The 24,507-nt window shown below is 51.6% G+C and overlaps 9 protein-coding genes across 9 annotated transcripts; 2 read left to right on the top strand and 7 right to left on the bottom strand.

Annotated features, from left to right (window-relative positions):
* Positions 1-1,401: 1,401 nt before the first annotated feature.
* On the bottom strand, positions 1,402-2,587 carry BDV27DRAFT_165975 (ketoreductase sphI; the record flags this gene model as incomplete). Its single annotated transcript, XM_032074064.1, has 2 exons — positions 2,047-2,587; positions 1,402-1,991 (listed from the first exon to the last, which is right to left on the bottom strand). Exons 1-2 carry the CDS (start codon positions 2,459-2,461, stop codon positions 1,402-1,404), a joined length of 1,005 nt encoding a protein of 334 aa, XP_031925846.1. The 5' UTR covers positions 2,462-2,587.
* Positions 2,588-3,024: 437 nt separating this feature from the next.
* On the bottom strand, positions 3,025-4,779 carry BDV27DRAFT_159459 (cytochrome P450 monooxygenase sphH; the record flags this gene model as incomplete). Its single annotated transcript, XM_032072868.1, has 3 exons — positions 3,025-4,179; positions 4,249-4,521; positions 4,576-4,779. 3 exons carry the CDS (start codon positions 4,777-4,779, stop codon positions 3,025-3,027), a joined length of 1,632 nt encoding a protein of 543 aa, XP_031925845.1.
* A 377-nt stretch (positions 4,780-5,156) lies between these two features.
* On the bottom strand, positions 5,157-7,952 carry BDV27DRAFT_165971 (transcription factor sphG; the record flags this gene model as incomplete). The annotated part of the gene is made up of 6 exons (XM_032074063.1): positions 5,157-5,852; positions 5,925-6,040; positions 6,071-6,571; positions 6,623-7,340; positions 7,745-7,787; positions 7,841-7,952. The coding sequence occupies 6 exons, from the start codon at positions 7,950-7,952 to the stop codon at positions 5,306-5,308; spliced, it is 2,037 nt and encodes a 678-aa protein (XP_031925844.1). The 3' UTR covers positions 5,157-5,305.
* Positions 7,953-9,323: 1,371 nt separating this feature from the next.
* BDV27DRAFT_165968 (putative short chain dehydrogenase/ reductase) lies at positions 9,324-11,048 on the top strand (the record flags this gene model as incomplete). Its single annotated transcript, XM_032074062.1, has 5 exons — positions 9,324-9,819; positions 9,871-9,937; positions 9,993-10,126; positions 10,212-10,518; positions 10,594-11,048. Exons 1-5 carry the CDS (start codon positions 9,790-9,792, stop codon positions 11,046-11,048), a joined length of 993 nt encoding a protein of 330 aa, XP_031925843.1. The 5' UTR covers positions 9,324-9,789.
* A 6-nt stretch (positions 11,049-11,054) lies between these two features.
* Positions 11,055-12,830, bottom strand: BDV27DRAFT_131035 (acetyltransferase sphE). The gene has a single exon (XM_032067545.1). It carries the CDS (start codon positions 12,762-12,764, stop codon positions 11,208-11,210), a length of 1,557 nt encoding a protein of 518 aa, XP_031925842.1. The 5' UTR covers positions 12,765-12,830; the 3' UTR covers positions 11,055-11,207.
* BDV27DRAFT_15202 (MFS-type transporter sphD) lies at positions 12,813-15,244 on the top strand. Its single transcript, XM_032071469.1, has 2 exons — positions 12,813-13,684; positions 13,747-15,244. The coding sequence occupies exons 1-2, from the start codon at positions 13,388-13,390 to the stop codon at positions 15,196-15,198; spliced, it is 1,749 nt and encodes a 582-aa protein (XP_031925841.1). The 5' UTR covers positions 12,813-13,387; the 3' UTR covers positions 15,199-15,244.
* Positions 15,245-16,687, bottom strand: BDV27DRAFT_15203 (monooxygenase sphC). The gene has a single exon (XM_032071470.1). It carries the CDS (start codon positions 16,266-16,268, stop codon positions 15,291-15,293), a length of 978 nt encoding a protein of 325 aa, XP_031925840.1. The 5' UTR covers positions 16,269-16,687; the 3' UTR covers positions 15,245-15,290.
* BDV27DRAFT_15204 (KR domain-containing protein) lies at positions 16,688-19,014 on the bottom strand. The gene has a single exon (XM_032071472.1). It carries the CDS (start codon positions 18,856-18,858, stop codon positions 17,107-17,109), a length of 1,752 nt encoding a protein of 583 aa, XP_031925839.1. The 5' UTR covers positions 18,859-19,014; the 3' UTR covers positions 16,688-17,106.
* BDV27DRAFT_15330 (reducing polyketide synthase sphB) lies at positions 18,928-24,376 on the bottom strand. Its single transcript, XM_032071758.1, has one exon. It carries the CDS (start codon positions 24,124-24,126, stop codon positions 19,171-19,173), a length of 4,956 nt encoding a protein of 1,651 aa, XP_031925838.1. The 5' UTR covers positions 24,127-24,376; the 3' UTR covers positions 18,928-19,170.
* Positions 24,377-24,507: the final 131 nt, after the last annotated feature.

Here is a 24,507-nt window from a genome sequence, read left to right as displayed (position 1 = left end):
CCCCCCAACCCGGCTCTGGGTCGGGACTCGGGTGAGAGTCCTAGTCTACAGGAGTGGGTGTCCTGCTATAGCAAGTGATTTGAACACAATTGAAACGGGTAGAGTGGTATTTAGACTGCGGCAACCTTTCTCAACATCTATGGATATCTATGTTAGGCCTCACCATGGGTCGGGTTTTGCAGGGAACCCGCGCCACTCTATTTAGATATCGAAATCAGAGTAGAAAGGCTACCTTAAATACCATATAGAGCAAGTAAGTAAAAAAAGGTTCAACGAAAGAAGGAAAAGGAAAGAAACTAAAGAGGTAGAAACTTATTGGAGAAGGATAAATTCCCAATTGGGACGGCCTAGAAATGTTGACGCAGAACCTGCTGTTCCATTATTAAGATGTGAAGGGTCTGGACACAGACAAGGTACTCAGTAACCCCTTGCTAATTGAACGAAGCTTCTACGAGAAAGGTACTCCACTATAAACAGCGTTTTTCTGCCAAAATAATCGGATGATATCTGTCAGGTTACCAGGACTGACTTCTTTGCTTCATTGTCCCAGTAAAGGCGACCTGCCCCATTTTTTTTAGAAGCCATGTCACTTCGCGGTCATTCGATTGAAAGTCTCCCAAGTACTACAATACGGAACAGAGAGGGGGTCGGTTAGCATTTCCGGCCAATTGAAAGTTAAGACACTGAGATGCTATGCTGGTTGGCGCTGTAGTTGGCCAGGACTGGCGTCGTTGTGCAGAAGAACAAAGCCAGCATAGCCTCGGTATCCGTACAAACATAATCGTAACTTGGCGACAGTGAGTTTGGTCTGTTGACATGCCTTAAGAAATCCTGCCAGGCTCATGGAAACACTTTTCCAAGCGTTCCGTCCCAAGCCTTCTCTTTGCTGCCATGAGCGATCCCTTTGTCCTGGTAGCAAAAAGGAGAGCACTGATGGCTCAGTAGACTATTTAGCATGTCATCTAGAGTAGAATGGTAGTATGCCGGTCGATTCCCATGGCAAGGCCAGGTAATGCACCCAATAATACCACGCAGATATGCCTCCACGTTTCTCTGACAGTGTCAGAGTTCCTACCATTGGAGGAAGAATAGGAGCTAAGAAAGATGTGATGCCTCCCCCACACGTCCAGTCCATTGCGTTGCAAAATGAAATTCGTTGGCGGGGGGTATTAGACTTTATCTACTAGATACTTTAAACCACCAGAAATCGAGGCATAATAATAAATAGTTGTGGTTGAATTGCTTCATATTGGTCATCGTAGTTGGAGACAATTACGTGGTATTGCACCACCTGGACTTCGTCCTCCCAGGTGCCGTTTTAAAACCTCAATATCTCAACAGAATTATGAGCGCTTGAGCTTAAGAAAGTTGTTTGGATTACAAAGCTCAGTATTTAGTATCCTATTCACCTTTCATAAACTCAAGTTGCTGGTCCACTACATCTCGCACCATCTGGTCCCAAGAGCGCCATTGCATTCCCAACTCAGCTTCTGCCTTACCACTGTCCGTTGAGAGAAACTCTTCCTCAATGTCCACTGTGATCTTTGCCCCGAGTCCTGGATATTCCCGCTGAATTAGATTCGCTACCTCTTTCCAGTTCCCGCCCTTCCCCGAAAGCAGATACCTCGATCCGTCCGGGATGGCTGGATCCAGGGCTTTGATGTGTGCCTCGACAACATCATCGATATGCACACCGGGAACCTGGGAGTAAGAATAATGAGGGATGCCTGCCATGATAGCATACCAGAGAAGGCCGTTCGAGGATTCCTCAATCTCCTTGGCAGCTGTCTGCGTGGGGTTACGTCCATACACGAACACGGGATGGAGCGTTACCAAGGCATACTGCGGCTTTGCGGCTTTGCGGAATTCACATGCGGTTCGATTGGCGAGCAACTTGGATGCATGGTACAACCGCATAGGTATTCCTCGTGGGTCATTAGAGGCTGTGAAGTCTTCGGCCTCGTCGACGTTAAAGTCCCAGTCATTGTCCTCTAGGATAAGGTCAGACCATTGACGAGATAGGAAAGGAAACCCACGAATGCTCACCTTTGACGACGCCACCAGGCGGTATTCCGTCAAGTGGTATCAAGGCCGCAATGGATGAGGTGATCACGACTTTCTTGATGCTTGGCACGCGAGCAGCCTCCTTGAGCAAGGCGGTCGTTACTTTTACAGCTGGAGTGAAATAGTACTCCTTATCTGTTCCACTAGGAAGAGGATGTGCAAGATGGATGACATAGTCTGCTCCATCCAGATGTCCTCTGAACAGGGCTTCATCTGTCCAATCTGAAACAGTAACGAATTCCACCTGTTCGTTATATCCGGACAGTAGAGCCCGTAACCTGTCCGAGTGCTTTCGAAGACAGATTCGCAATCGGTATCCCCCTTTAACTGCTGCGATAGCGGTGGCACTGCCAACAAAACCTGTTGCGCCGGTGATGAAGATCAATTCACGCGCCATGCTGTGTGAAGCTCGAATCCTAAGAACTTATATGGTATGGAATAACCAGGGGCTTCATTTATCCTTGTGCATGGATTCAGTCCGAAAACTACCACAGTTTTTATCTCCGATCCAGTTCAAGGGCCCCACGGGAGTCTTGGGGATGGCCGATCTATAATCTTAAACCCCCCCCCCCCCATTTAAACCCTTTCGGGAAAGTGATCCACTGGCTGGAGCTGGCGATATTGCTCCGGATCCATCATGTGCAAAAGACGTGAGGCTTATGTTCCGTAGCCGGGGCGCCGGATCCCGCTCCCCTTTGCATCAGACCGCGGCCGTGCTCGCCGTCTTCCAGGGATCATTCTGGCCCCCGCTGCTCGATACTGCTCTTCTTGCCTAGACTGGTAGGGTATACGTTGACCATCTGATGACGAATGATTGGATGGCCTTTTCAGGTCTCAATGTAGTATTAGACATCTATATCCATAAAATTCGCAATGACTCGCGTGGACCCATGAAAGTCTGATGGGCTGAAAGGAACCCAGAGAGAAGTAAAGCAACACAGAGGAATCCCCCACCCACTTTCACCATCCTGCCAATGGAGTGAACTTAGCTAAGACGCCATCCTTCGGTGCAATAGTCGCTCCTTCTCGCACCTCTAGTGGAGCATCCGGGTATCTTAATTCGAACGAAAAGCTACCAACCACCGCAGCGAGGAGACATGCCAATTCAGCCTTGGCGAATCCCTGTCCAATGCAACTACGCGGGCCATGAAGGAAGCTTAAGAACGCGTAGTTGCTGGTTGCGCCACCTGTGTTGGCCTTACCAGGCCCCATCCATCGATCTGGGTTGAACTGTTCTGCATCCGTGCCCCACAGTGCCGGCATATGATTTACAAGTTCTGGCGAAATAACGACTTGGGTACCCTTAGGAATAGGCTTTCCCATCAGCGTGGTGTCCTTTAGTGCCACACGGACAGTGTTTGGCACGGACGGGTGGAAGCGAATGACTTCATTGCAGACCGCATTGAGATATTGGAGGCTATCAATGGTAGCAGCATCGATTGGACCGGGGGTTTCCACATTGATGGGTGGCAGGTTGGCGCGGATTTCGCTGCGCAGGCGGACCTGGACATCTGGATGCTTGCAAAGCGCATATATAGCCCATTGAAGAGCCCCGGCGGTCGTCTCGTGGCCGGCGCCTAGGAAGGTCATGAGTTGGTCAACGAGGTTCTCATCGTCAAAGTTGCCACTTCGCATTGCAACGGAAATGATGTCGACCTGTGTCTCCGCATTTGGATTTTCCATCTTTACCTTCTGCTCGCGGATCATCCGCCGCGTGGCATCACGGATATTGCGGCAGCCCGTGTCAATAAGCTTATTCTGCTTGGTGGGTAGCTTTGCTAGCCATTTCGTATTCCCCAGGAGCATTCCAAGTATAAAAAGGACCTTAGTCCCCAGACCCGGCGTGGCAAAGACCATTTCGTACGACTGGCTGAGACTACTGTCAGGGTTGCGCAAGGAATCGAAATCTCGGCCCATGCCCGCCAAACCAATGATATCTAGCGAGACTCGACTCGCCCAGATTCTCACTCGAATTGTGTTATCTTCGGGGGCTTTTCTGGTACGCAGATCCTTTCGAATCAACTTGACCATCTCCTTGCCCTTGGACCAGAAGACAGGATAGAGATCCTTTACGTGGCGGTACGCAAAAGCTGGCTTGAGGTTCTTACGTTGAAACTACACGAATGATTGTAAGAATCAAAACAAAGAATGAAATAGAATTGAATGTGGATTGCTGTCTCTGACCTTATGCACCTCGCCTTCGGCAATCAGGATGCCATTGCCCAGCACTCGCCTCAATGCTTGCTGTATCACCAAGGGCTTTGCGAAGTCGTAAGCCTTGCTCACCAGAATTTCGCTTAGGACAGCAGGACTGGTGATCGTGAGTCGTTCCATGTTTCCCACGATGTAGTAACGAAGAATCCCATCATTGGGAATGGTCTTGGCCCACTCCTTCATCAACGCATGGGGGGTATCGACGAGAAGACTGCCCGTATTCCCCGTGAGCCAGTGCCGATTCTAGATGCTGTTAATTCGGAGTAAACGGTGACAACCGTGGGTTCGATGGCTCACCGACGGGGTGGGAAAGTACTTCAACGGCGTGAAAAACTCAGGGTAGATGAATAGCTGATAGAATAGCTTTGCTATGGTAATGACCGTAACTAGAACGGCGATGGTCACAATTCTGGAGCCGTTGATGGCTGACTCTGGGCGGAAGTAGATACTGGCAGCTATACCAACGTAGAGGGCATCAAAGCAGTGGTTCATACGCCCCATACTGGCCGTTGGGCTTCAAATTGATTCTGCAACAGAAGAGTTAAGGCTGCCTTTTCCCAGGTGGAGGTCACCTTTACTTCAAATTATCTAGAGAGAGTAACTCGCTGACGGAGGGCTTTAGCCAACGCTTAAACATTGCCGCCGGCTGAAACTACGGAGTAGCACGATTGCCTTTCCTAGTGTCACTTCTTCCGCAGCCAAGCCTTGAACCCCCCATACGCCACGGGGGCTCGGGCGCCGTCTCCGCGGTCTACAGCTAGAGGGCTACTTGGCATCAGGATATGACAAACACGGGAAGAGAGATCTGAGGCCCACTTTAGGCAGATTGTCTGTGGGCACATAATCGATTGCACGTGACTACTCTCCTGTAATAGACTTGTATTGGTGGTCGTTTAGCATCCCTTCGCTTCCAGCTGTCCTTGGCGCCTACAAAGTCTTTTCGAACGGCAAAGCATTTGTTTTTATATAGAGTTTCAGTTCTCTCCCCAAAGTCGCACCGGACTGACATCGTATTAATCCTGGCACCCTAATGGACGCCCTTCCAGAAATGAACAGACTCTCCCAAGGCTTCCATGGCCAGAGGATTAAAGCTTTCGTCCCCGGGAGTCATCTTGGCGTAGCTCCTCAATTGCGGCAAAAGCTCCTCGGGGCCTCGGGCCAACTCACCGCTTGACGAAGTGATTGGGCTCATGGAGGCAAAGGAACTATCTGGATCTGGGAAAATCGCACCGTGGAAGCGTGAATCAAAGGTTTCTGGAACCTCTGAATTCATGTAGTTATAACCGCTTGTTGGGGGCGAGAGTAGTTCTGACATCAAATACGAATTTGTCGAGTCTTGTGAGGTCGGCTTCTGCCGTTTATGCTGAGTCTCCCTGGCTTTTATCACATCGGTGACAATGAGGGACAGCTGGTATAGCCGTCGATTGTATGACGCCTCTGCCCGGGAGTCGGTAATGGTATGCAGCATCTCAATGAATTCTTGAAGCATGTTGATGTCACAATGAGACCCCTGACCGCAAAGAATGGAGGACAATACTTCATAAAGATATAGTGATGGAAGTGAGGCGAGAAAACTATATCGCAGTGGACTGGTCAGTTTGAATCACCGTCTAGACCGTGAATCCAGAAACTTATCATTTACTCACAATGAGAAAATAGCCTGACTCCCTTGATCCGGCGGGGAATGCCACAGGCGTAACAACAGTTTCAAACACATCCTAGCAACCTCAAGGGCCCGTTGAAACATCGGATCGGGATGGTGCTTGTGGGGCCAAATGAGGAGCAGTTGAACAGACAGATATCTGATTACTAATTGGAGATGCGAGACGGAGCCCTCAGAAGAATTCTGAATCTTCTCCATGTCAACTCCCGACTCGGTCAGACACGCTTGGAGTCTTGAGAAGATCATTGCAGCGAATTCTCGAACCTGATCCTCACTTTTCCCCTGCACGTGGACAGCGTATATCTCCAAATAGACGGTCTCTTCGATCCTAGCCATCTCTGCCTTTGCAACCAGGCCAGATGGGATACCTTTTTCAGAGGGCACTAGGCATGGGTCGAAATGGACCTCGGAGACTGGTATACTGGGAGATGATCCAGCCGTCCAGCAAACGGCCTTGTCAAGAACGTATAAACAGTATGAAATATTTTGCCTGTCCTGGATGTTTTCATCGCTGAGTTGCCCGTGAAAGGAGTGCCACTGATGAATGCCGATGGACTTCGCACATCTGGTGGCTAAAGCGAATAGCGTCTCAGAGAGACTTATCGAGAGGTAAATTTGCGCGACTATGTGCTTCTTGTTGTCAGCGATTCCGTGCCCGTAGGATGCTAGTCAGAGCCATACCAGAGATAAGAGTGCCTGCACATTGATGAGGTGCGGCGAGACCAGTTGATCAATATTGTTGACCGCGTGCTTCGCGTTTGTCAAAAATCCCGCAATGAGGTCAAAGTCGATCGACGACGACTTGCGCGTTGGCTTGGGCTGCATTGACTCTCGCTGGTGGGAGCTGAGGGAGTCCGCCGACATGGCCATGAGGATGAGGTTGTTGCAGCAGATGATCGAAGCCAGGTCCCTTTGGGCCGGTGTTGATTGTCGCAAGGTAGTAGCCATTTGCGTAAACCCTTTCTTTGTCCAGATAGGAAAATGTTCATTGACTGTTGTAAAGTATGGCTCAATCATTGCATCCAAAATGGCAAAGGGAGGCGTCGTGGGGGGCGACTTCTCCCCGAAGGGCATCTCTTCTCCCTGGCTGACTAGGAGATCAATCTTGCGTTGTGCCTGCAACACGCATTCCTTCACGGTGTGTCTGTCCATATCAGGACTCTCCAAGAGCTCATCCTTGATGTTGAGCATTAGTGACTCCAGAGCCGTCGGGCCAAAGCATCTTTCGTCACTCTTTTGGTCCAAAAGAAGTCGACCCTGCGGCCTCGTGAAGACGGGCGATTTCAACGAATCAGGAAACCGCTGAGGAGTCAATTGCGGTGTCGGTCTCGATGAACTGGCCAGGCGTCTTGAGGAAGATGAGACCGTCGATGACTCCTCGAAAAGTCGCTTCAAGGACCTTTGAGTATCCGCCAATGAAGTCTTCACAGGCCGTCATTTAGAAACGGTCTCCAGATGTCTATAGAACTCTTTCCAGCTTACCTCGAGCTGTTGAAGGCGACTACCCATGCCCAGAATCGTTTGGCTTCTATGAATCATGAGCTCGGATCAATCACAGGAATCAGAGTGACGTGGTGCCTACAGAAGGGTTGTTTGGTTGCACTTTTTGCCTTGGCCGGACCACTCACACTGCAGGCCCAGACGGCCACAATTGCTGCAAGAGGGCTTTTCTCGACTGCAGCGTATCTTCCTGGCCCGGCATTGGTCACACACTGAATCCACAAGGATTAGTTACCTATGATTTGCTTCCTGCTGGGGCGGCGGACCAGAGGCTCACTTACCTGTGTACTCGTCTCTGCTTACCTCCTTCGCCATTTCCACCGTTTTGCCCGAGGACAGTCGTAGGCTGCGTCAATCTTTGATTATCCTCAGGGTAGGGCAGGATCGAGTCTAACGGACCTCTTGACATCTTACAATGTTCGCGGGTAAGAGCATTTATAGGGGAATAAAGCTCCTTTCGCCATCCGCAGCGGGGAGTACCTCCGTTTCTTTGCTTTCTGCATGCTGACATGCATTACTAGTGGACATCACCTACGACTTGAGCCTTTTTTTACGGCCTCCAAGGCTAAGCATGCACCAGGACCAACCAGGGCCCACCAATAGTGAGCAATTTGATGTCCCCACCCCAGCTTTGAAAGTATCAACTTGATAAGACGTTAAGAGGGGATGGGCTCTCTGTCATTCTCCATTTGCTGTTCATGTTGCATGCATAATATCCGGGGTTGAGACGAATTTTGCTGATATATTACATTCCAGTACTCTATAGTTCATTGTTTTTTTTTTTTTTTTTTTTTTCTTGCCTATTCATTGGTTTTGGAAATGCCGAGCAGAACAGTCAGGAAAGTTCAACAAAATTAATTAGGACCTGGAGGCAATGAATGTTTACCAAAGTATATCAGGAACTACGGGATCAAATCCTCCGTATATATATTGCTATTGGGTCTCGGCTAAACCCCATCAATCGCGGATCGAATCCTCTTCCGTCGTGGCTGATTGACCGAAATCCTATTTTAGTAGACATTACGATTAATATTCTCGAATGTAGCTTTTATACAGTAATTCCTGGAGTGACAATGCAGCCGTTACAATAATAAAATAGGTCAGTGTTTTCGCAGTAGGAAAGAGCAGAGAAATCAGGCCTCCCGCACATTCCGACGATCTTGTTCTTTTCCCCCTGATGATTTACGGCGCAACAAACTCTAGCGTATGGCCAATCTACGATTTTATTTTACCGAAACCTTGGCGTTTTACACTCAGCCACGGCTGGTATCGACCTGTTGGTGGTATAGATGAGGGGTTGCAGTGCCTACAGTTCGCAGCGTACGCCGCATACTACTCGTGATACCTCAACTTAGGGTTAGATAGAATAAGTTTTTCAAATTTAGGAAGCGGTAAATTACGGCAGGAATCGATTCAGATATCCAAAGCGGTAAGTAGTCGATAGTCAATCCTCCAGAAAGTTCATACTTATAATAATAAACTAAAGTAAGAATAAAATTTCTAGGTTAACGATAAGCTACTTTTTTTTTTTTTTTTGAGTCCGTTCCGAGCACAGTCAGCCTCTCCCATCTCCCCGTGGAAGGAAGGGTGTCAACGTATCTTACCATCTTACCATCTTTCTATCGCAAGCAAGGGCGTACGACCCCCTCACCTTTGGCGTCACATCTGTTCGGCGTGATTTCCATGCCTCAGCCAATTGGTCATTTGGGTGATGCTGATCTCGCTAATGCAGATATCTGTGGATTTTACTTTCGGGCAACCAGTAACAAGAGGCGCTAAAAGTATCGGCTACATGCTTGGCCCTCGGGTATTTTTGGGGGATGGTGGTTCCTTGCTGCATATAAGGGGTGTTGAGGGTGTCGTGTGAGATTGAGGCTGGAGGGGTAAGTCAGACCTAGACCAGGAAGGGAAACAGACTCTGACGCGGATCGTCTCCTTGCCGAAGAAACTACTCCTACAGCCGTCATTGGTGACGGACCGAAGATATGTTGGGGTTCTGGAATGCAATGTTGGTCTGGCCGAAAGGAACAGCCAACGCGCTATCAGTTCGACGATACCAACGGAGCGAACAGGGCTTATTTGAAGACGGGGTAAGATTTTGTCTTTCCCTCGTGTCCGGGGACGGGACCCGCCAGATCAGCGCCCACTTGGTCAGGCCGGCGATGGCTCCGACTGGTTCCTTGTATTCGCCGGTGGTTCCGGCATCAGGATTCATTCATATTTCCCATGCGGCTGGGATCAAGATCAACCGAACGAGGTTTTGCGATCCCGACGTCGCGAGAAGTTAACATTGCTCCCTCGCGGGATCTTTCCTCACGAGCTTCCACGGAACGGAGGGGAACGACAGGATGAAACTCGATCAGGATCTTATCGGCAAGGTTTGTACATACGCCTTCGGCAGATACGGAGCCTCGTTGACGGATTCGCAGACTGCCTTTGTAACGGGGGGCTCTGGTGGATTAGGAAAAGCGATTTCCAACATACTTGCGGCGCGTGGTTTGTGTCAACCCTTCAGCTGGAGCACCTCGACTTCCACTGATCCCAAGGGAAGGTGCCCATGTCACCATATTCGCGCGACGACCCGGACCCCTAGCAGATGCAAAGAATGAGATAGTCGGGAACTGTGTGGATGCGGGTCGGCAAGAGATCAACGCTGTTGCGGTGAATCTGGCGGATGCTGCTGCGGTATGTCGCTCCAATCCCAAGAAACCCACACGCTCAGAGAGCAGTCTGCAAAGGAGCCTTCCCCCCCCCTCTAACCAACACATAGGTAGCAGAAGCATTCAGGTCCCAACCGCGAATTGCGGATTTCCTGTATTGTTCCGCGGGGGGCAACCACGCTGAGAACGGGTTTTTCATCGATCTTCAAGCTACGCAGCTTGATTCTTGCATGCAAAATAATTATTATTCCACTGCGTATGCAGCCAAAGCCATGTTAGATATCTGGGTGGAGCATGATCAGAAATCGGCGGGCATCGATCTCTCCCACAACACTACTCGGCCCCAGACCCGGAGGATTGTTTTCGTCAACAGTGCGGCGGCCTTCTTGGGATTACCCGGGAGCGTGGCTTATACGCGTAAGCCGATGATCTTCCTTTGCTGATGTGAAATTTGCAGTCCTCCTCTGGCTAACATGGTCTTCCCCTTCGAAGCCGCCAAAAGCGCCGTACGAGCCCTCGCCGACACCCTCCGCTTCGAAGTCCTTCGCCACAACTCCGCCCAAACCACCTACACCGTCCACATCGCTTTCCCGGCCGACTTCATCTCCCCGGGGTTCGTCCTCGAGCAGGACACCAAACCGGACCTCACGAAGCGGATCCAGGGCACTAATGTCGCCACGTTCGCGGAGCTGGAGGAGAAATTTCCGTCCTCCGAGCAAGTGGCGCAGGGCATCGTGGCGCGGGTCGATCAAGGGGATTTTATTATCTGCGAGGATTCGCTGTCGGCGAGTCTTTTGTTCACGAATATGATCGGATTGAGTCCCAAGCGGGGGCTTGGGATCGTCGATTCGTTGTTGAGTGTGGCGATGGGGTGGTTCGTGGTGCCGGTGTTGAGGAGGAGGTGGGAGAGAATGTGTCGGGAAGATGGTGGTCACAAGTTACGATGAGAAGTGTATATATATATATATATATATATGTATGTATGAAAGATTCCTACAAGGTATTGCGCCTGAGATTGAGTTCTAGTCTTAGCCGAATCGAACATAATTCAAAGCTGAGTGTTTGTAAGATATTAACAAATGGGCTTGCCCGCAGGCTGTCGAGGGTTATAGTAGTCCTCCATCTCCTTCAGACATAGACCGGAGTTGTTGCTCGACAGCCGGCCAGATGCCTTTCCGGAGACTGTACAATAACCAGAAATTACCCGCCGCATCCTTTCCGATCACCACGCCCGTGTTTCGCGTTGCGTAGCCTTTGGTCCCAGTTCCTTGGATACATGATGGTCTGCCCAGCGGATTGCTGCGTTTGTCCAGTGCCATGCCTTCTCGTTCGACGGCGGCGGAGAAATCTACCTCGAACAGTTTGGCTTTGACCCAATTTGAGATCATTACCATGTACATACTCGGGTTGCCGAATAGGGCTGGATGATGTGCGTTGTCGAGAGTATTTCTTTGGATGGTGTCCAGTGCGTGGAGCTGTTCGGCGTTGCGTTGTTGGATCAGAGACCGGCGGATTTCTGATGCAGTCACGCTGAGAGGATCTTCGAGGATCTGGCGAACGGAAAGGAACGTCAGGGTCGCAAAGACGGCATTCGTTACCAAGGCACAGGTAGCGGATGGTAGGTGGCCAAGCTCTGCTAAGATGGACCGGCAACAGTATGTATTCCGCAGGTTCACCGTGCGACCGAGGCTAGGCCTTGCGGCTCGGATTACGACTCGCGTCCACCAGGCAAAGAGAATGTCACCTTCGCTTAGGAAAACAGGCTTACCACCGTCGCTGGTGTCGCGCGATGCGAGCTCCCCCATCGCCTTATCTCGCATCTGCTGCAGGTATTTTGCGGGTAAGAAAATGACTCGTTCCTCCTCCCGGCGCTGCCAAAACAGCTCCACCGTAAGAAGATACCGCACTGCAAACAAAAACCACGTCCATCCAATGAGCAGCGTGTCCGTAAAGACGTATTTTGGCGGCGGTTCTGACTTAGACTCGGCGAGGCCGGCTAATGGATCGTGAGCGAAACCCACTAACGGCTGCACTTCATCCTCTCGTCCGCGCAACACTGCAGACCAGGCGGCCAGGACCGCATCCAGGCCCATCATGTCCATCAGACTGTGAAGGAAAGAGACGGTCACGAGAGTTGCATCCTGGAAGGTGATGATGCGAACCCCTAGCTGGGGGCTGTCGGAACTTAGCCAACCCTCCAAGCGATCGGGGAACATGGGAGTCCGGATAAACGATCGGAACTCGGGTGTCATCGTGTCCGTAAGGCCCAGCACACACGGGCGACCCGCGGCATCCAAATGGTGAGGTTGAGCTAAATGCGACGCTTGTGGATGGTCGGCCACGTTCATATCATCATATGCGACCGTGGAATATGCGAAGCCAGGCCGTTTGTCGTCGAACCATTGTGGCACATGGTATTCCAGCCCTCTTTCTGCGTTCCTTCGGATTCGAGCCCCAAGCTTTCGCCAGTCCCCCAATTCTAGCAGCCGGGATAGAGCACCCCGCAGCTTCTCAGGGTCCAGGATGTCATCGAAGCGGAACGTGACATCGAAGGACAGGCCTCGTGTATGATGGTCGTCATCCCAGTAGTGAAAGGGGATGATCGTGTCGGTTGGGACGGTCAGCAGAGGGGCAGCCTTCCTCCCCGAACGAAAAGTGACCATGACCAGTTGCCTCGCATGGAACGCTCAGGATTTGAGAAGCCAGAGATGATGATTCTGGTTGTTGATGGTGATAATCGCTACCTAGTAGGTGGGTATGCCCCACCGTACCCACACCGCCCGGGCCGAAGCTACGGGCGACGGAACCCGTGTGGGCCGACGCATCTTTTCTAGTGTGTTTTGTCGATCCATCCTCATCCTCCACCCCGACACACTGTGATCGACCTCTCTCCATGGAGAGAGTAATCCACCATACTGTACTCCATACTCATTCGTCTCGTCATTCATTTGCCTCCCTTCATTCCCCAGGACAGATGACTTGCAGGATTTTGCTGAGTCAGATCGACAAAACTCTCCGGAAGAATATCTGATCCGGAATCCGACCGCTGGGACAAAGAAACCAAGCCCAGGGGCCAATAATTCTCCTGGTCGAGCTTTGCTCAAACTGTTCAAAGATTTCTTCATCTCCAGCACACTCCGGTGGACATCACACTGTCGGCAAACGTCGCATTTCTATAATTGACGGTGTAAATTCCAATTTTTCGAGTGTGTCTTTGATTCAGCTGGAGCCCTAAGCCGACAGTGGCCTGAGAGTTTAAAAAAAAAAAAAAACTATCAAGCCAAGCATGGGACAAGCCGAGTTTAGCGCCCGAACGGGGACCACACCCGCAGTTCGACCAGAATCAGTTTCAGAGCCCACATCAGAAAAGCAAGGCAAGCCAGAGACAGAGACAACGACCGAGGCAGTGACAGACCCCGGGACAAAGACAGGCGGGACAGAAGTTCCGGCTGAGAGAAGCGGCGATGACGATGTCGAGCGGTCCTCCAAAAAATCGTTGGCCTTTAAACTGGCCTTCATCGGTCTCGCTGCGAGCATGTTTGTGTTCCAATTGGATGCAACAGCCCTCGGGATTGCCCTTCCAGTGAGCAATACCCTCTTGTGTGTTGCGGTCCTGAATCGCCCGAAGACTAACCTCGTCGGCAGACCATAGCTGCGGATCTTAAGGGCGAGAGTTTAGAGTCCTTCTGGGCGAACTTGTCCTATACCCTCTGTGGCCTGGTCATGCAACCGGTGTGGGCCAGTATCTCTACCGCGTTCGGTCGGAAACCGCCTCTGTATGTATCCATGGCGTTGTTCTTCATCGGCTCCATCGTCTTTGCCGTGGCCCAAAATATGAAAACAATTATCGTGGGCCGGGTACTGCAAGGGTTCGGCGGTGGGGGAATTGACGTGCTGGCGGAGGTGATTCTCGCGGATATGACGACCCTGGAGGAACGCTCGAAATACCTTGGCTTGATGGCTATTCCCATGGCGATTGGCAACATCATGGGGCCCTCGGTGGGTGCCCTGTTCGCGAATTATGCGAGCTGGAGATGGATTGGATGGGTCAACTTGCCGTTGCTCGGGATCGGTACACCGTTGGTGTTCTTCTTCCTCAAGCTCCGACCGGTCCCTCTCGATGCATCGCTGGCCAAGAATCTGAACCGTCTGGATTGGATTGGCATGGCGCTGGTCGTCGTCGGGATCACGATCTTCGTGTTACCGCTCAGTTGGGCGGGCTCTCTATTTCCATGGGCTTCCTGGCAAACTCTGGTCCCAATGTTCCTCGGCGTTGCGGTGCTGGTCATCTTTGCTTTCTACGAAGCGAAACCCGAAGCCCCTATTGTTCCCCATCGACTCTTCCACTCGAAGACGGGAAATATGACATTAGCTGGAGGCTTCCTCCATGGCGCGGTTCTGGTTTCGCTGTTGCAGTACTTACCCTTGCTGTACCAAGCCGTCCAACTCGAAACGGCCATCTTATCCGCTGTCTCCCTGCTACCCACCGTCATTATCAGTGTGGTAGTGGCAGCGGCCTCCATGATGATGGTTCCGTTGTTCGGTGGCTATGTATGGGTGCTACGGCTAGCATGGATCATCCTCACGCTGGGAACCGGCTTGCTGGCCCTGTTCAACGTAGGATCGTCGTCCTCCATGCGTCTCGGACTGCCCATCCTCTGGGGAGCGGGCGTTGCCTTGCTGCGTCTCAATCTGCTGCCTATGCAAGCGAGCGTCAAAAACGTCGACGACACCGGCCTGGCGATCGGACAATTTCTCACAATCCGCATGTTTGGAGGTCTCGTCGGCCTCACGATCTCTTCCACCATTTTCAACACGGTCTTCTCAACCTCTATGTCCGCCACGACAGTGCCCCTGACCGGTTCGCTGGCCCCTCTCCAGGACGCTGCCAATGCGGTCGCCTTCATTGATAAGCTAAGGTCACTAGATGTTCCAGGTGGAACGCTTGACCAGGTTCTGAGGGTTTATCTGAAGTGCTTCCAGACGATCTTTTACACAATGACGGGACTTAGTGGACTGGGATTGGTGACTTCGCTGTTCGTGGATGAGATTGATCTCAAGTCGCAGGACCTCGGAAATCAGCGCTTCGAGGAATAGTCGGAAAATGGGTGCACAGAGCGTCTACAAAACTGTTCAATAGAGTATATCATTCCCAGTAGCCCGGTCCAGAGTAGCTTTATGTACAACTCTCAAATCTTGTCATAATCAATCGTATCCCATTGTTTGGGCTGGTTGAGAACATCTTGCAAATCCTCCATAGCCCCCTGAAGATCATCTAAACCCAAGTGCAATGCCAATTCAATATAATCCTTGGTCCACAGGCCGGGGGAGCCTCGCGGATACTGCGATCGAAACCCCACGAAACGCTGAGCACGCTTGGACAACTTCTTCACGGTTTCCAGCTTGATAATAAAAGGATGTGCTTCCGCGGGTGTCAGGAAGCTCGGGATGACCGTCAGCTGGATACATTTCCGTTCCATCTCCGTTTTATTCTCGCCCATCGCATGGATGACTTTGCCCCCAATCAGGAGACAATCCCCCGTCTGCATCTCCGCGGGAATCGTCTGCTTCATATTCCCGCGTTGGTGAAAGGGCCACTTGTTGCTCCCTGGTATGATGCGTGTGGCACCATTGTCATCCGTGAAATCGGAGAAGGCGAAGAGGAAGTTGATCTGTGGTTCCGTGCAGTCCGGTCCGAGCTGCGCGTATGGCGGATAGGAGGTCAGATCCCGGTGCAAGACCTGCGCGGGCTGCGGTCCGGAAGCATTGAGGGTGGTCGCCGCCGAGAGCCAGTAGTCTCCGTTATGTCCACCTTCGCTGTAGCAGCGCTTGCAGATGGCATGGATGAAGTCGTTCTCGAGGATCCGTTCTCGAAACGTGGCGCTGTGATTGATGAGGTCGCCTGCACGCTTGGTCTTAGTGCCGTGGAAGGCTGCTAGGTCCGGATGGGGCACTCGGGACCCCCGTTGGACGGAGTCGATACGGGATTCGAGTTCGGTGGTGATCTGGTCCGCCTCTGCGGTGGTGAGCATGTTCTTCAGGATGACGCCGCCGCTTTCCTTCCAGTGCTTGAACACTTCATCCAACGGGGTGTCGACGGTCACTTCTGCGAGCTTCAATCCATTGGGTACGGCGACCTGCGGGACGTCTGTTGGCACTCGCCACATTCTGAGTTCTGGATCTTCCGAAGGATGTCTCAAGGGTAGGGAATATGGGAGTTGCTAAGATGACTTCGAGATCCCAATTTCCCGCATACAGTCTTATGAATAGGCACTTCCATCGTGTCATAGGGGCTATTTCACTCCATGATCACGCTCGTCAGACTCGGATCCCGTTCCCTGATGCATCCGGGCTGCCGGATTCCGATCGCCCGGCTGATGCGGACAATATGTGCAGCCTGCTCGGCCCTTTCTATCGACTAATCTTGTGCAATGCAATTCGACCCCTTGCTGACAAAGAGTATGTGTGGGAATGGTAGAGACCTCTGTGCATTAGTTGTTACGAAAGGCGAGGCATGTGGCCTCCCAGGCGTATCTTGGGTTTGGTATCCGAATCTGCAGATCATAATCCAAGAGGTACAAAAGACTATGGGGTAGTCTTGACCTGAGGCTCTAGAACTATGGTCCTTGCGAGGGTACTCGTTTCCTACATCATTGACAGACCAGCATTCCTGCAACTCAGATGTCTTTTCTGGCTCCATCTACCCCTTGGACTACGCAGAGGAACTCCCTTTAAACACATCATGAACGAAGAATAGTATTATGAAGCCTTAAAAACAATTACATACATGGCATCTCTCACAATGAAAATGTACAGTCTGAGCAGGAGAAAAGGAATGTAGAGGAAGTCTGAATAGGTGTGTGGAATACGTTATCCCATTCCTTCCGTGACTCTCCGGTAGAGCACCGGTAGAGATTATGTCGAGGCGTGCTGAAGCCTGGGCTGCAGCAAGTAGCAGGATGCCACAACGTACACTTTGCGAGTGTAATTTACACGAGCGACGGCTTAACTCTCGTTGTTTTCTATCGCTATTCGATAAACTTCGTTTGCCGCATATTGACCGAGAATGTCAAGAGAACCAATACTCATCATTTCCAGCATGGGAAGGTCGAAAGAGAACACCTGCTTGATCCAAGCGCGCAATTCGAGAGCCACCAAAGAATCAAGACCGAGGTCGAGCAGTGGCGAGCTCGTATTAGGCTCCTCATGAGGCTTCAGCAACAGATCGAAGAGCCTTTTGCCGATCTCGACCGCAAAGAGCTTTGCGGCTTCTGGCGACTGGAGAATGGAAGGATCCGCTTTGGCATTGCTCAGGTATGACTTCAGAACATCTGTCGATGCGGTGGTCGTGGCAACCGCAGAATTGTTGTGATAGGAGGCCATGCGACGGTCTTTCTTCCAGATCACGTAGTTGCTGGGGTCATGCAATGGAATGAGCAAAGCAAGCCCAACGAGAAACGTATTTTTGTGCATGAAATAAGAAGCGTTCTTTGAATCAAGCGCAAGGGCTTCATCAACGGCTTGACCTGGTGTGTTATGGACCAACATGGATATCGCCATTGCGTCGATGACCTCCTGCTCCAGGACAGGTTTGAAACCACTCCTGGACATTTTCCCCATCATCCCTTGGTGCTCCGAAATCCATCCAACGTCCTCGACAGCCCCCATGTCAACGACGGACGCCGCCAGGCCCAGGTCATTACGATACTGGGCGAACGCATCTAGGAAGCTGTTTCCACTGGCATAATTAGCTTGGCCAGCTTGTCCAACGATTCCGGAGACCGAGCTAAACATCACAAAGAAATCTAGATCAATCCCCGCATCCATGGAAGCATTGTGGAGGTTCCAGGTTCCCTGAACTTTGGGTGCGGTCGACGCCATCCATTCATCGAAGCTCATCCTAGTAAAGTTCTCATTGGCGACGACCATGGACATCTGTACAATACCTTTGAGGGGATAGGTTGCTGCACTAATGGCTCTCTTCACGTCCTCGAGTTTCGTGGTATCCCCACTCACCAACTTGACGGCACAGCCCATGCTGTGAAGCTCGGCGACAAAGTCATCGTCTTTGGGCGTGAGGCCAGCACTACGGGAGAGGTAGACGAGCTCACGAGCACCGTGGTCGACCATCCAGGTGGATACGGCTCGACCAATACCGCCCAGGCCACCAACCATGAGGTAAGAGGCCGACCCGTTGAAAGCAATCGCCAAAGTCCTCTTGGTGGTTTCCAATCCCAGGTGGGCCTCCCCTTCGGCCGGCTTGAACGAAACGCCGACACGGCCAATGTGTTGACCCTTCTCCATAAATCGGAATGCATCTTGGGTCTGGGCTGCGGGAAAGATTTTGGTCGGTAGTGGCGAAATGTATCCTTTGTTATAAAATTCCAAGATGGAGAAAATCAATGCTCGTGCGACATGGATCCTCTTCCAAAGCCCATCGATGTCGACACAACAGTAGTTGCGGTTCGCCAGGAATGGCTTCATGTCGAGTTTACCATCGCCGATCAGATCGCGTTTTCCGATCTCCAGTAGAGTTCCAAACTCAGCAACGCAGTTCCACGTCGCGTGCAAGAGCTCGCCGGAGAGGGAATTGAGAATGAAGTCCATGCCACGGCCTTCTGTTTCTCGCATCACACCATCCACAAAGGACTTGTCACGAGAGTGGAAGATCCTGTTTGGCGGGATGCTGTAGTTCTCTATCAAATACTTAACCTTCTCTTCGCTGCCAACAGTGACATACACATCGGCCTCCAGCATCTGGGCCACCTGGATAGCTGCCAGGCCCACTCCACCACACGCGCTATGGATCAGGACGGACTATACAGGGATGTTTGGTCAGTCACTGCACTTCTATAGCACCAATTATCATGGGGTATTCTATGTCGCCTACCTGGCCCTTTGTGACGCGTCCGACGTTGACCATGGAGTGAATCGCAGTAAAATACGGTATAAGCATCGTTCCAGCTTGGTCAAAGGTGAGGCTGTCGGGAATCCGCACGCAAACAGCAGCAAGTGTGATCGTATATGTCGAGAAGGCATCTTTCCGGCAAAAGCAAACGACCCGATCGCCTACTTGAAGGTCGTCAGGGCTAACATCTGCTCCAACACGCGTGACGATGCCTGCGGCTTCGATTCCGAAGAGGCGGACCGGCAATTCAACAATGCCCAGTGCGACGAGAATATCCTAATCTCTCCTGTCAGTAACATGCCATATAGCCTGAGAAATCTCGTCGATAAACTTGCCCGAAAGTTCAAACCGGCGGAGTACACCTCGACCTCCACTTCGTCCTTTTCGATATCCTTTCGTTGATGACGCGCGTAATGTAGACTGTTGACCCGCCCTGGCGTACGCACATTCAGTGTGGCCATCTCGCTCGAATCTTCCGAGACTGAAAGCTCATCGGCCAAGACGAAAGGATGGAAGCGTGCGACTTGAACTCGGTCATTGAAGATGGCCCATTCGAAGTCGGGATTGAGCTCCTCGTCACCTTGGCGGAGCTGAAACTTGGAAAACACTTGAACTAGTTGCTCGACGGATTTCGGATTGTCGAAGCTGTCGACCTGACAGGTCGCCAAATTGGCCAGCTGCTCTGTACGGATAGTTCTGGCGAGGCCGAGAACCTGTGCATATCGTGGATCACGGCATCCTATATCGATCAGATGAGTCGCCCAGAGCATGCCGGCGTCGCGGTTTTGAAGGCCAAGGAGGAAGGCCTTGAATGAAAGGAAGCGTGCTTCATCAAGCTCGTGGAAAAAGGGCCGGTCGACGTCCAAGAGCGAAATCACATCTTGTCCAGCTGGCGGCTCATCATCCAGTTTGCATCTGGTCACCTGGTAGCCCTCTTTCTCGAGCTGGGTCAAGATGTGTGTGACAGCAGGTCCTTCCTCCTCGGAAAGAACTGTAACCTTCTTCTTTGGTGCTTCACGGACCTGCCTTACGACCATAGTAATTGTAGTTTGGTGAGGCTCTTCTGAATCCAGAGCCACGGCCTGGATATCGCCAAAGCCTGCAGCAGAAAGCTCTGTCTCCCACTCTTCTTTGCGCAGGTAGGCCGCCTCAATTGGCCTGTCGACAGGGCCCGACCACGACGTCGGTAGCACGCCGAGCACATACTGGACCCATCTGGATGACGGGCAAAGCTCTTGCAGTAGTAATCTACCGTCGGGACGTAGGAGCTTCCTGAGGTTGGTCAAGCTTGCCTGGACATTTTTGGTCTCATGGAGAGCGTTGACCGCTATGATGAGATCGTACCCGACTTCGTCAAATCCTTGTTCGAAAGGATCCTCGCTGATGTCCAGGCTGGCGAATTCCATATTTGGGAATGCCTTCTCTTGGGTTGTCGCCACAACGTAGCCTGGGGTGGTCAAGGTGTACTTGGCGCACAGAATCTCCCCGTTATTTCGCGTCAATTCGGCGAGGATATCACGATGCAACGACACGCCATTTCCAGCTCCAATCTCGAGGATTTTGATGTTTGGCTTCGAATGGCTTAACTTTTGAATAAATTCCATTCGGTCTAGCTGTCCGAGAAATTCATGAACGTGCGTTAGAGTTCCCTCCGGCAGGACACTATCTAGGCCTTTGCCGGAAAGGAGGGAATCTATTTGTATGCAGACTTCACGGATGGCACTGGCGACCGGGGCTGCCGTAGTGTTTGCGAGCTGGCTCATTATATTGTCGAGCCGAGCCGAGATAGCCTCGTTGTCGAGGCCTGTCCAAGTTGAAGGTAATCTGAAGGGAATCGAGCGGGATTGAGACATGATCCAGGCCATATATTTCTGCAGGTGTGGCAGAGTTGGATTGCTTCCCAATTCTGAAAGGTTCCACTGAGACAGGAGCAGGTAGATGTCCCCGAGTTCCTCCAGAAGACGCAAGTGGTCCCTTCGGCTTACGGGTGCGCGAAAGAGCTCGTGGATATCTAGGAAGTCAATATCGGGTCTCCACTCACACCTCGACGCGGCGTGTGTGTCTGAAACATCCGTTGCACCAGCACCATCCGCAAGTGACATCCGGATACCAGCGGCTTCAACAACTGTCGTGCCCTCAGATATACAAACGCCATGTCCAACGACCGAAAAATTGCTCGACAGCTTGGCAGAAACGCTAGTAATCATATCTGAGGGGCACTCATAGACGGTGACTTTATCGATGCTGGTCGGAAGCCAGGTTTTGGTTTTGCGTGCGTAGCCCTTGACTGCTGCAGCACCCAGGATCTGCAGGGTTGCATCAAGGACGGTAGGGTGGATGTGGTAGTTGGCTTCATCCCCCTGCCTTCCATTGACGACATTGCCAACAGCCCGCTGCTCTAAAGTTGAGGTCGTCATCGTCTCAAGAGTTTGGAATGATGGTCCCAGGTTTAGGCCACCTTTGCTCATTTTTTCATACCATTTTCTCGTATTGAGCTTCCGGGGCAAGACAGCAGGATCCTCTCCATTCCCCGGTGCCGATGACTGAGCGCAGGCCTCCCCTGTACAGTGCCTTGTCCAATTGCGCCCATTATATGCAGACACGGCGAACTCCCACCATGTGCTGTTCAGGGAGTTCGTCAATCGGTGTGGCCGAAATGTCGCCATTATCTCTGTCGGCTTTCCCTCGCTGAGCACCAGCGCAGTGCTGACAATGATATTTCGGACGCTGAATCCCTCCTTAACATTGGTCAACTGTCTGATGGCCTCTCCTGCCAAGGCAATGTAGCCACAGAACGGGAAGACAATATTATCCCCGACCTTGTGGTCACGAATCCACGGTGTGTTTGTAACGTGGAGCATGTTACGCCAGACAGGTTCACTATCACTGCTCTCAGCCACCCTTGCACCAAGAAGGTCATGATATGGGAATCTGCGGCTGCGCCATTCCTTACTCAGACGAGATTCGTACCAGTAGCTGCCTTCGTGATTCCATGGGTATCGCGGAAGATCTGAAAGAGAGGAACCTGCGGGAAAGAGGGCCTTAAGATCAACGTCAACATTGAGCGAATGTAGAGCTCCAATGGCAGATAAGAAAGATGCGCTGCAATCCTGGTTGCGCGCCATAACAGACACATAGGGGGTAGGGGAAGAAGCCTGAGTAAATATTTGTCTCAGTGGACCTGCGAGAGCACCGTGAGGCCCAACCTCAAGGAAGACAGCATTCCTTCCTACGTCGTGTTTCAAAATGGCAGTAATGGCCTCGCGAAACCGAACCGGTGATTCCAAATTGTCCCGCCAGTATTTTGAATGGATTTGTTGCTCGTGGCCGAGAACATTTCCCGTCACGCTTGAGAAGAAGAGCACCGAAGGGTCGCTCCCGACCACTTCCTCGCCAATCAAGGATTGGTAATCCTCTCCGATCTCTTTCATATGGAACGAATGATAAGCCTTGTCAACCTGGAGCTGTCTAGCCAGTACCTGTGGCTGTGCCTCTTTGATAGCAGCAACAACACATTTCACAGCGTCAACATCACCTGAGATTGTAACACTTTTAGGTGAGTTGTCACAGGCAATGGTCACATTTGGGACGAGGTACTTCTCGGTTTCTGCCCAGCTCATTCCAACAGCAGCCATTGTCCCTGCTCTCTTCTGTCTGCTTGTAATTGCCCCACGGTGATGGGCAGCAGTGATAGCCTCACCAGCTTTGAGAGCCCCGGCGGCGTATGCTGCAGCAATCTCACCACTGGAATGGCCCACGACTGCGTCTGGGAGAATCCCTGCGGACTTGAGAGTGTCGACCAGTGCAATCTGAATAGCAGTGCAAAGGGGTTGAGAGAACTCGGCCAATGACAGACGGCTCTTTTTAGCTGTCTTCTTGAGCTCCTCTTCGATCGAGTACTGAGGTTTCTCCCCGGCAATGGTCTGCAGGTGTTGATCGAGAGATCGGATCCTAGATCTGAATACCTCATTCGACCGCAACAGCTCCCGTCCCATCTGGGGCCATTGTGCGCCCTGACCAGTGAAGACCATAACCACGCTTGGTGGCTTCGCAGACTTGGAGTTTGCAGGTTGTGAAACGCTTTCAACCACACCATTCCTGGCAATAGCAAAAGCGCGGTAAGGCAAGTGCTCCCTTCTCCTTGCCAAGGTGTAGGCCAGATCACTGACTTTGTCCGGATTTTTTTCCACCCATTGCTTGTAGTTGTCGATCACCCTTGTGATTGACTTCGGCGAGTTGGCTGTAAACAACAAAAGTTGCGGTGTCTCCGGCGTTTCGTGAACTGCAGCCGGAACGTTATAGGTGGCAGCGGATTCTAGAATGACATGGGCGTTTGCGCCACCAATGCCAAATGAATTCACACTGACCCGTTCGAGTCTATCTTTCGGCCAAGGAAGTGCCTCGATAGGGACCGTGAGCTTACCGTCCACGAACGGAATATTCGGGTTGGGGCTAGTGAATTTGATGTTGGGGGGGATAGTACGATGCTCGAGTGCTTTCACCATCTTCAATAGTGATACAAGGCCGGATGCAGCTTCTGTGTGCCCGAGATTCGGCTTGACGGAGCCTATATAGACGCCTTTGTCCCCAAAGACCCGCGCCACAGCTCTCGCCTCGATAGGGTCCCCAGTTGGTGTACCTGTGCCGTGGCATTCGACCATGGCGGTTTCCGTGTAGTCAGTAATACCTCCCAGCTCATATGCCCTCCTCATTAGAGCCTCCTGTGCGTCCGTGCTAGGTTGCGACAGTGTAGGGGTCTTTCCGTCCGCATTGTGGGATGTTGCTCTCACGACCGCATGAACTGGATTGCCATCCCTCAGGGCATCTGCCAATGGCTTAATAAATATGGCTGTCACCGCCTCTCCACGGGCATACCCATTGGCGTCAGCAGAGAAGGTCTTGCATGAGCCGTCACTAGATAGAACCCCTTGTTCCTGCATTGCCATCGACATTCCGGGTGCGAGGATTAGATTGACACCACCCACTAGAGCGGATTCACAGTCACCTCTGTTAATCGCAGCGCAGGCCTCGTTCAGAGCCACTAGGGCGGATGAACAAGCTGTACGAATTGTCATACTATTCAACGGTGTTAGCACCAAGCCATTGTGGGGAATCATCTTCTAAAGGAATATTATACCTTGGCCCTTGTAGGTCAAACTCATATGAGAGCCGATTAGCGACAACAAAGTCCCCTGATCCGGAAATACGATGGATCCCCCATGGCTGGGTTTCCTTCCCAAACATCTCCAGCCAGTCTTCCCCGAAATTACCAATATAGGTGCCGATCGTCTTGCCTCTCCAATTTGTCACGCCAGCATCTTCAAAAGCCTCGCGTGCGACTTCCAACATGAGTCTTTGCTGAGGGTCGGCTCGCTCTACCTCTGTTCGTGTCATGCTAAAGAAGGACGTATCCAACGCGCCGACGTCGACGCTCTGGTCAAGGAAATATCCATACTCGGTTGATACTGTCCCTGGCTTTTTCGTATCTGAATAATATG

The sequence above is a fragment of the Aspergillus caelatus genome (assembly GCF_009193585.1).
Source record: "Aspergillus caelatus strain CBS 763.97 unplaced genomic scaffold BDV27scaffold_132, whole genome shotgun sequence".
NCBI lineage: Eukaryota > Fungi > Ascomycota > Eurotiomycetes > Eurotiales > Aspergillaceae > Aspergillus > Aspergillus caelatus.
Note: the sequence above shows the minus strand (reverse complement) of the source record. Positions and strands in the feature narration are given on the sequence as shown.

Coding starts and splice junctions, on each gene's coding strand:
- BDV27DRAFT_131035 (XM_032067545.1), bottom strand. CDS start 12,764: ATGGTCACTTTTCGTTCGGGGAGGAAGGCTGCCCCTCTGCTGACCGTC.
- BDV27DRAFT_15202 (XM_032071469.1), top strand. CDS start 13,388: ATGGGACAAGCCGAGTTTAGCGCCCGAACGGGGACCACACCCGCAGTT. Junction 13,685..13,746: donor CCCTCGGGATTGCCCTTCCA/GTGAGCAATACC, acceptor CCTCGTCGGCAG/ACCATAGCTGCGGATCTTAA.
- BDV27DRAFT_15203 (XM_032071470.1), bottom strand. CDS start 16,268: ATGTGGCGAGTGCCAACAGACGTCCCGCAGGTCGCCGTACCCAATGGA.
- BDV27DRAFT_15204 (XM_032071472.1), bottom strand. CDS start 18,858: ATGCTGGAGGCCGATGTGTATGTCACTGTTGGCAGCGAAGAGAAGGTT.
- BDV27DRAFT_15330 (XM_032071758.1), bottom strand. CDS start 24,126: ATGATTCCCCACAATGGCTTGGTGCTAACACCGTTGAATAGTATGACA.